Source organism: Miscanthus floridulus, chromosome 8, assembly GCF_019320115.1.
Source record: "Miscanthus floridulus cultivar M001 chromosome 8, ASM1932011v1, whole genome shotgun sequence".
Classification (NCBI taxonomy): Eukaryota; Viridiplantae; Streptophyta; class Magnoliopsida; order Poales; family Poaceae; genus Miscanthus; species Miscanthus floridulus.
The window spans coordinates 223,082,061-223,092,955 of NC_089587.1; the positions used below are offsets into that span (position 1 = coordinate 223,082,061).

At 53.1% G+C, this 10,895-nt stretch overlaps 1 protein-coding gene across 1 annotated transcript; it reads right to left on the reverse strand.

Annotated features, from left to right (window-relative positions):
• Positions 1–445: 445 nt before the first annotated feature.
• On the reverse strand, positions 446–2,821 carry LOC136478292 (uncharacterized). The gene has a single exon (XM_066476681.1). The coding sequence runs from the start codon at positions 2,655–2,657 to the stop codon at positions 984–986; it is 1,674 nt and encodes a 557-aa protein (XP_066332778.1). The 5' UTR covers positions 2,658–2,821; the 3' UTR covers positions 446–983.
• Positions 2,822–10,895: the final 8,074 nt, after the last annotated feature.

The following is a 10,895-nucleotide window of genomic DNA, read 5'->3' on the forward strand; positions in this document are numbered from 1 at the left end:
GGAGGAAGAGGGGACTGGACTCTGGAGAATGGAGATGGCCTTCGTTTTCAACGATCATGTGCAAAAGGTCAGTGTCAAGTTCATGGACAGGTAATTGCCACGCATTTATGGTGCTCCATGCAGAGCTCACTTTATCCCAGCATCAGACATAGACATGGCTAACAAATTTGATGCAGACTAATTTACAACTAGACGACTGAATCTAACTCATGAAAATATGCCCCGTTTCCATACCGAAACGCATCAAAATGCACTTGGAAGAACGATTACCAGCATCACTTACAAATCAAGATACCGGATACCGGCTGCATCACACCATCCACGCCAAACAACATTTAACAGGCATCACGGACAACCACCATATCGCCACAATGACTGAACTTTTACACCATTAGTTGTGCAACCAACACTCCTCTCAGCTCATACATAGGAGTACATGCATACATAAATGCAGCACGCTGATCTCCCGTGATCAGCGCAGAACCACTGTAGTTGCCCTCAAGGGAGCAGCAATTGACAAGAGTGCAGTGCAAGAGTACCGAGAGATCACATGGCCATTGAATTTCTGGAATTAATCGATACAGCAATCCAAAGAATTAACAAATGATACTTGTAGAAGCGACACGCTCAAGAATGTTAAAAAAACTCAACTCGACTCAACTCTCCAATAGTAGGCTAATATATATAACGCTTATCCATTATGTCCACAGACTGTATGTACATCTAAGCACACCAAAGAACTACTAATACTTGCATAATCATCATATCATGAACCCAGAACGCCAAACAAAAAAAAAACTCTAGACAATTAAAAGGGAAAATATATAGGTGAACACTAGCGACAATAACGAATCCAACTGACACGGTATTAACGAACGCATATTGACGAGTGGGCGGATGAGGATGAAAGAAAAACTGGAAAACTCCTTTGATCCATTGGCGATGAGGTGCTGTGCTGTGAGGTGGGGTGTAAGCTGGTGTGATCACGAGACAGTCGGCTTCACGGCCACCGGCTTCGCGGGCTCTGTCCCGAACACGGCGCCCGACGCCGACATGCCATTGACAGCCGAAGGGTACTGGGGGAGCATGCTGGTGTAGTAGATGGCGCGGCCATTGCTGTCGTACGCGACCTGTGTGGGGGCGGGGGCGTAGGCCGTGGCATTCGACACCGCGGGTGAGGGGGCGGAGCCGTTGGCGGTGGGGGTGGCACTGGGTGGCGCGACGGCGTACACGGCGGGGTAGGAGGTCGCACCTGGGGAGGCGGTGGCGGCGAAGTAGCCGTGGGGCGCCGGGATGAAGAACACGGGGCCATGGTCCGCGCCGGAGCCAGGAGCGACGGATGCGTACCTGCCCTGCACCTGCAGGTAGGCCGTCGCGGGCGGAGCGGATGACGGCGGCGGCACGGGGGGCTTCTCCGAGAACTTTGGAAGGTAGTACTCCGCGTTGGCGGTAGGGGTTGGGGTCGCGGTCGCGGGAGGGTAGGCGCGGGTCAGGGAGTCGTCGCTGCCGTTCCTCGGGAGGGCGGCGGGGACGGGGACGGGGGCGGCGGCGAGGGAAGGTGCCGGAGCAGGCGCCGCTGCAGGAGGTGGTGGTTGGTGGGTGGCGTTGTCGGCGACCTGCAGCTTCTCGAGCTCCTGGATCTGGCGCTGGTACTTTGCAGGAGAGACGACAGGGGAGACAGCCACGTGGTCGCCCGCGTTGGGGTTGGGATGGCGGTCATCGTTTTTGGCAGGTATCTCCACGGGCACGTTCTCCCTGACCGTCGGGGGGTCGCCCGACGGGTCCTTGACCTTCACCGCCGGTGGAGGCACGAAGCCGTTGTCGAGGCCGAACAGGTAGTCGGGGCTCGCCGCCGCGAGTACCACGTGCGCCTGCTGCTGCTGCGGCGGCGGCGGCATCTGCACCACCGTGTGCGGCTGAGGCGGAGCCTGCTGGACGAACACCGCCTCGTGCTTGGCCAGCGATGGCGGCGACGACTGCTGCGCGAACACCGACTCCTGCTTCTGCTGCTGCGGCGGGGACGACTGCTGCGGGGTCACGGGCGGCGGGTCCTGCTTGGAGGGCGGCAGCGGGACGGTGTTGAGCGCCTCGACGAACCAGTGGCGCTGCTCCGCCTTGGGCTCGAGGAGCCCAGCCGGCTGCGGCGGCGGCGGAGGTGGCTGGGGCGACTGGACGGGGAAGAGGAAGACCCTGAGCCTGAGCGTGGATCCGCCGCGGCTGGAGCCGGAGCCGGCGGAGGATGCCGTTGCGGGGGGTTGGATGTGGAGGCGGTCGTACTCGAGGACGAGGTGCTCCAGATCCTCGTCGTTGGTGACGGAGACGAGCGCGTCCAGGTCCTCCCCGGGCAGCTGGTACTTGACGCAGATGTCCCCGGCGTTCCCGGCCAGCGCGGCGAGGCGCGCGGCGAAGTCGGTGAAGACGAGCGGCCTCTCCAGCGACAGGATCTTGGTCTCGCCGTTGACGTACGCGAGCTGGTTGTCGTGCGGGCGCGGCTGGATGCGGCCCCCGTAGCTGACCATCAGCCGCACCTTGGACGGTGGCGGCGGCGGGCGCGGCTGCGGCGCCGGCTGCGCATGCACCGCCGCCTCGGACGCCTCGTGGTGCGCGTCCTCCGTTGCCGCGGCGGAGTTGGGGGACGAGTCGCCGGATTCGGCCATGGCGGCGGCGCGGGCGCTAGGGTTAGGGGTGGGAGGATTCGAGATTGGAAAAAGGAGGCGCGGGGGTGGGAGAGAAGGGGATAGGTGGGGAATGCCTGCGCTGCGATTAGCGGCTGGGTTTGGGGGATAGGAAAGGATTAGCGAGCGGCCGTCGCTGGGATTCTGAAGCGTGGCGGTTTCGGAGGAGGGGTCTCTCCCTCCTTAATCTTGACTGGGTTTGGGTTGGGTTTCTCTGGCTCTCTCTCCTCTCCTGCGTGGGAGGCGTGTGGGGACAGTTGGTGCGGTGGGCCCATCCTTCCATACTTTTCCATTTCTTTCCATTAATCCGCGCTCTGCTTTGCGGAGGATCTTTTTCCGCAACAACCTCTGGTTGGGACTTGGGAGGATGCGTAATTGCTGGGGTTACCCGAGCAACTAGTATCATCAGCGGTTTAAGGTAACACAAGTAATCATACTAGTATTATAGGAGACTATATGAAATATGCAATCTATAAATTCCTGAGTATAAAGAGATTCGGTGATATATATAGCCACACCAATTATGCCACCTAGTACAATTAGAATCCTAGAGTATAAAAATATCCTATAATATATTATCTACAACAATTACGCATATTGACACTGGTAGTGAATAACTAAAAAATAATGCTCTTTAATAGTAGCTTGCAATGATGAACCCTAATGGGTAATCTAACTAGCATTAGGTACGACCCACGGCTTGGAGTATATATTATTATTAAAGATCCATGCACCAGAGAAATGGACTTTTGGTAAAGTTTAATTGAGTCAAACCTTTAGGTAGTGAAAACAATATTAGCCCCTGCAGGGCTCTAGGCCCCTAACTTACTGTAGTCGCACAGTGAAGATTCAAAACACTCCACACTGTCGATGCGGGACCCACATGATACCCCGCAAAGGAGAGAGAAGATCTAGTCTAACTAGGATTCTTCTCATGTAATCTTAGTAGTAGTACTATTCACTAATCCTACTAGGAACTCTCATTGTAAACCGACTAGGACTCTGGCCTCCTGATTATATAAAGGAGGGCAGGGCTCCTAGGACAGACAACAGAACAACAATTGTACGACACAACACAATCAATCCAATGTAGAGGCTAACGTCGACTGGACGTAGGGTTGTTACTCGATCCACGATCGAGGGCCTGAACCAGGATAAATCGACTGTCTCTTGCGTTCACCATCGAGTTCCGCATACGCTGAAGCCCGAACATACTGCCTCGGGTACCCCGTGGCAGGCTATCGGTGGTAAAACATCGACAGCTGGCGCGCCAGGTAGGGGACTTTCGGCGAATTTGCATCCGAGAGCTCGATGGACCTCAACAACACGATCTTCTCAACGGGATCCACTTTCATCTTCGGCTCATGTATCTGCGAGGCGGACAACAATGGCAAGCTCCAAAGTCGTCTCCTCGAAGATTCGAAACACCATGAAGACGATTCTATTCCGATGACCACGACAGATCAAATCTCTGGAGGATTCGCGCAGCTCATAGTGTTTGATTCAACTCAGGTTCTGCAGCTTTGCGCATCCGACTCGAATTCGAGCCCCGCATTCGAGTTGGGCTCTTATCCGAGTCCTTTCGGGAAACCGAGTTCTTTTCTGATGGGACTTAAGAACGCGGCCTTGACCTATCAAAAATACAACTCGGAGTACGCGCAGAATCCCTTCAAGAAGTCGGATCTTCCTCCACTTGGACTCCAAACACATGGCGACATCTTATCAGGGACAGTTCGAAAGATCCTTCAATCCAATGCTTGGGATACCACTGACAGGGGCCCAGGAGAGTCTCGTGCTAACGATAACATCGCAAGACTGTATCATCCACTGGCCAGGTTCTGTTCCTGAAGATAACAGAACCCAACTAGTCGACACAACAACAACAGCTATTCTACCTTACCAAGAAGGAGACTCGATCTGCGATATCGAGGCATCTACTGAAGTCATCGGCAACTCCGACAGTATGAAAACTAACACCAATAATAGAACGGCTCACGTACAGGAAGTGCTCATGATTCGACGTCCTCGATCACCATTAAATCCCCCAGAAGCACCCGATGTCTGGTCATCAGATGAATCAGAATCCAACATATCACCCTTTGCCCAGGGCTACGATGGAGAAACCGAGAGTCAGAAACAAGCTAGAGAAAGGAAGAACAAGTTGAAGCAAGGGCGCCAACACCGTGCTAGGCAGCGTAGGGAAGCCTGGATCAGATACGAGTCAGATTTGGCTAAATACGACAGAAGAAAATCACAACGAGAAGTCGAAGGAAGACGAACGGCAAATACGCCTTACGATAGGATTTGAGAAGCATTAGAAGAACTCAGGGCAACTTCATATCCCGGTGAGAAGTATGAACAGCTCCAAGACTTGCTTCGGTCAACGATCTTGAGAACGCATGAAGAGAGAGACCAATCAAGACTACCCGCCAGATCAACAACCCACAGGCAAGAAGATCAAAATCAAAGGAAGTCTGCTTTCAAAAGATTTAGGCCAGGTGGAAGCCATAACGAAGAAAGTAGGAAGGAACATAATCAAGGCCACCAATTTGAACAACCAAGAAAGACCAAGAGTAGGGTGCCTACCCAGACAGCCTCGCAAAACTATTCTCATCAAAACAACGGTTGGCCAGAAGGAGGTGTCGAATCCGAATTCAAAGAAGCCGGAACGCATGACAGATTCCCCTGTTTCGTGAACAGGCTTGCATTAGTACGATTACCTCACAAGTTCAAACCGTCTAACCACTCTAAGTATGATGGCAAAACTGAACCAAGGCAATGGCTCAGAATATATTCACAATCAATTGAACTGGCCGGAGGAGACGACGATATCAAGACCCTGTTCTTTCCCATGGCACTAGAAACTATGCCCCTCTAATGGTTCGATGAATTGAACCTAGGATCGATCAAAAATTGGGAGGACTTGCAAAGAGCTTTTTGTAAAAATTTCGCGAGTATCATCACACACCCGATCACTCATGCAGAACTGAAAGGACTCAAGCAAAAGGGAGGCGAAAGTCTCAGAAATTACTATCGACGATTCGGCGAACTGCGGGCTCAAGTGCATGACATCACCGAACGAGAAGTAATTGAAGCTTTCTCTCACGGAATCATGGCTAGGTGGCAATTTCAAGACTTCTGCAAAGAAAATCCAAGAAACAATGAAGAATTCAGATGAACAGTAGAAAAGATGATTACTGTAGAAGAAAAAACACGAGAGAGGTTCCCGGATAGAAGCAACCAGGACAACCCGAACAAAAGAGCAAAATGGCTGAAACATGCCTGAGCTTACCGGCCGAGAGCAAAATACCTAAAAAGATGCTTGAGCCCGCCGATGAGGGTAGCCAATAAGCTAACACCTGAACAAAAGAGCAAAATGGCTGAAACATGCCTGAGCCTACCGGGCGAGAGCAAAATATCTGAAAAGATGCTTGAGCCCGCCGATGAGGGTAGCTAATAAGCTAACACCTAAACAAAAGAGCAAAATGGCTGAAACATGCCTGAGCCTACCGGCCGAGAGCAAAATAGCTGAAAAGATGCTTGAGCCCGCCGATGAGGGTAGCTAATAAGCTAACACCCAAACAAAAGAGCAAAATGGCTGAAACATGCCTGAGCATCCCGGCCGAGAGCAAAATAGCTGAAAAGACGCTTGAGCCCGTCGATGAGGATAGCTAAAAGCTAACACCCAAAACAAAAAGCAAAATGGCTGAAAACATGCCTGAGCATCCCGACCGAGAGCAAAATAGCTGAAAAGACGCTTGAGCCCGCCGATGAGGGTGGCTAAAAGCTAACACCCGAAACAAAAAGCAAAATGGTTGAAAACATGCCTGAGCATCCCGGTCGAGAGCAAAAAAGCTGAAAAGACGCTTGAGCCCGCCGATGAGGGTAGCTAAAAGCTAACACCCGAAACAAAAAAGCAAAATGGCGGAAAACATGCCTGAGCATCCCGGCCGAGAGCAAAATAGCTGAAAAGACGCTTGAGCCCGCCGATGAGGGTAGCTAAAAGCTAACACCTAAAACTAGTCGACCGAAATTAAGCTTCAAAAGACCCTCCAGCTCTTCGTTCTGAAAAGCAAGAGGCTCGGGGGCTACATCCAGATAGGAATACTTTTTCCTCAGAAAAGCACAAGCGCCACTCAAGAAAGCACTCGAATGACGTTGTTCCTACTCAACAAGAGTTTGTCAAGGCAACATTCTATGCCGAGTCATTTTACATAGCGTAGACGAACGGTTGTCAACACAAAGATCTACATCTAACAAGTTATAGCGCGGACAAAGCACTCAACGGATCACAAAAGAGAAAGAAAAGAAAAGTACTCGACAAACCGAGGGATTTCATCAGGATAATGCACAGAGTTGTTTACAGAGCAGAGACGAAAATGGGACAAAGTACTCAGCAAGTCAAGTAACTCCGACCACACCCGGGCAAAGGAAACAGTGAAAAAATAGGACTCAATAATGGAAGACTCTGGCGAGAGGGAACAGTACTCGAAGACGAGTATATTCGGAAGAATATACCAGCATAGTACAACCCATGAACAAAAGGCATTTACACTCAACCACCACCATACAACTACATCTAACAACAGCAGACTATCAAAGAATACGCCAAGACCTCGCATCCGAGTTCTTCCTAAACAAAACAACACGGATATACGCTCGGAGGCTGCATGCTGTGAAACTACTCGGATGGTGGTGTAATCCAAGACTAAAGGGCCGCTTCGGAAAGATGCCGCAAAACTACTCGGATGATGACATAATCCAAGTCTCGGGGACTACTTCAGAACACAAATTTTCAAACAACATAAAGATTCAAGACCTTCCAACTTTTTGTTCCAAATAGCAAGAGGCTCGGGGGCTACACTCAGTGAGTGCACTTTTTCTTCGAAAAAGCGCACATCACCAAAAGACTTCCTCAACGCAGACCACTTCAAGACATTACGACAAAAAGAACCCAGAACGAGCCATATTCGAGTTCTTTTTGATAAAACTTCAACGAACAATCAGAGTAACTTCAAGACAAGATCCTCCAGCTCCTTGTTCTAAATAGCAAGAGGCTCGGGTGCTATAACCAGATGGATGTACTTTTTCTTCAAAAAGCACTCACCACTCGAAAGATCCCAAAAAGCGCTACAAGGTTTCACTCCAGAAAACACTCGAATGACGTTTGTTCCTACTCAACAAGACCTGAAGGAGCAAAACGAGACTTTTAGAGCTCAACCATGAAGTGCTCGGGGGCTTGTCGATGTGGGACCCATAGGATACGCCGCAAAGGAGAGAGAAGATCTAGTCTAACTAGGATTCTTCCCATGTAATCTTAGTAGTAGTACTATTCACTAATCCTACTAGGAACTCTCATTGTAAACCGACTAGGACTCTGGCCTCCTGACTATATAAAGGAGGGCAGGGCTCCTAGGACAGACAATAGAACAACAATTGTACGACACAACACAATCAATCCAACGTAGAGGCTAACGCCGACTGGACGTAGGGTTATTACTCGATCCACGATCGAGGGCCTGAACCAGGAAAAATTGACTATCTCTTGCGTTCATCATCGAGTTCCGCATACGTTGAAGCCCGAACATACTGCCTCGGGTACCCCCGTGGCAGGCTATCGGTGGTAAAACATCGACACACACCAACAACAACATCTGACATGGCATGCCACGTAGGCCCTGTTCGACTTCTTTTTTCCAGCCGAAATAGTATTTTTCTCTCACAACAATTCAGTCAGAACCGTGTTTTTCAGCCAGTTTCAGCCAAGTTTCAGACCAGCGAACGGGGCCGGCGCCTACTGGATGTTGTGGCCACGCGCACGGTGCAGGTGCTGGGCATGCAGAATTCTGCCGGGTTCGGGCATGGAACAGGGGATGTCGCCGATGTCTACTCCGGTCGTGGCATGCTGTACATGTAGTGCTCCGGCAAGGCGGGCCTTGTTGGGAGTGTTCGACTGGTATGAATCCGGCGTTGTTCTTGCTAAAAATTATTGTTTATGCTGAAATGTTGTGAGAGAAAAATACTGCTCCGGCTAGAAAAAAAACAAAATAAACCAGCCGAACACTCCCGTTGCTTACCTCAAGGCCATCAAGTACATCGACAGAAACAGCTTCGCGGTGCCGCGGGGACGGTGCACCGTGGAGCTGCTGGCGCACGGAGCCAGAGGAGGACGCCGGCGCCGAACCAAAAGCTCGTGATGAAGGATGCGTGACGCGCGCGATTGGAGATGTGCCCGTCGCCGATCGTGGAGCAGAAGATGCAAGGCGAAGACAAAGGTCGTATGTGTGTGTGGAGGACCGGAGGTAGGCGTATGGCTGCTGTACGCGCGCATGGTGCAACTAGGCGCCGGACGTGGCTGCTGCACGCGCACATGATGCATGTATGGTGCTCCATGGCGGCGTCATTTGTCATTGCTGGCGACGAGAGCACTCACGCAGCACAGCTATGGCAGAGCGACAGAGAGGCGCGTCCGCGTGCACGGTAGCATGGCGCGGTGAGGTCATGGCGGCAGCATGCCGCGTTCCAGCATCGTCGCGGCAGCGTTGCCCTAACGTCGAACCGCGGATGCTTCTACTACCTAGGGTGACCTCGAATCGAGAAAGAGAGGTAGGGCAGAGCGAGATCGAGGGAGGACGACCACGCGCGAGCACGCGTCCGGCAGCCATGGCGGCTGTCGCGCCGAGATTTGGCCCGAGGGGCCTCTACCTTGGATGAGCAGCGGCACAATCTGGTGGAGAGGGTGGAGAAGGCCTTTGGTGCAGCTGGAGTGGAGGGGAACCGGACAATAGGGAGACAACGGTGGCGAATTTGGCGAGCGGAGCTCGTCGGCGTCAATGGCGGGGCTCTGGAACAGGGTAGAGAGGAAGAGCAGAGCAGCGCAACGCTACTCCTCATTCTTGCCCACGCGGGGCGAGGTGGCAAGCCGCGTGCACGCTGCCGCAGATGAGAGCCCGTGAGCGAGCGCCGCTATGCCTCGCGCCCAGGCCGCCGTGGGCGAGCGCCGCTACGCCTTGCGCGCACGCCGCCGCGGGCATGCATTCGAACATCGCTGCCCCGTCACGCAAGACCATTGCTACCGTACCACCGCCTCGCCACCGTCGCTCACACACGCAGGCGCGGGCAGGCCTATGTCGTCCATCAATTGCGCCGCCACCACGTTGCCGCCGTCCGTCGCCTCTGCTGCCGCCATACGCCCGCGTGGCCACGCCACAGACCCCGCTCCCACATGTACACCCAGTCCCGGGCCATCTCATCGCCCACGCCACACCGCCGACCCGCTCCCACGGCCGGATTAGCTGCTAGCGACCTCCCTGTTTTGTGCCCGAACCTAAGCAGCGCGCTGCAGGCTCACCGCCTGCCACCGTGGCGTGGGCACAGTATCTAGGTGCCACTGTGGCATGGCCACGGAATATGTTGGGTTTTGGAGTGATGGTGTGTGACAGGAGAATATTAGGGATTTAGATGGTCGCTTTTTTTTGTTTGAGTACCTAGCCGTTTAAAAAATTTGAGGATCTATATTGCATTTTACTATTTAAAAATTATATACGTTGTTATTGTACCACGGCTAGGACATCTGTCCGACTCCGAGCATTGACGCTTAGACTTGTTGGTTTTGTATACGAGGGTGCACCTGGCGCTGCAGGCGTGCAGCGCCTGTTTGGATGTTCAGAAGAAAAACTACTGAGAATCTTGGCGTTGGCCCTGACTAATTTGTGGTGCAAGACTGTCTTAGAAGCAGGTTCGTTCCACATAAAAAGGCCAATGACACTCGCCTGTCTCGCTCTTCTCGTGCCAGCTCTTGGCCTCGCTACAGCCAGACCAGAGCATCGCCAGACAGGCTGCTCGCTTGCTTGGGCGTGGTGCAACCGCGTCAACTTTACCATCTCCGGTCGATCGGCCCCGCGGGCGCCCGTGCCACCCTACAATTCCGTTCATGGATATCGCCATATCGGTTCCGCAATCCGCACACGCCGGCCTCGAGTGACGAGCCGGCCGGGCTGCTGCCGGCGAGCATGGTCGTGCTGCGCTCCATGGGCCACGGCGCCCGCAGCCTTGCGTGCTTCCAACCGACAAGGAGCACTAGCTAGAGTGCACAGCGAGCCGGCGCGGTCCGGGCGGCGTGCCTTGCACGACTGAGAAAAGACGGCAGTGGTGCCCGTGCCGGCTTGGCCTGACCACGGTGGCGGTGAGGTACAGGCCATGTGGAGCGCCCGCGCGCGG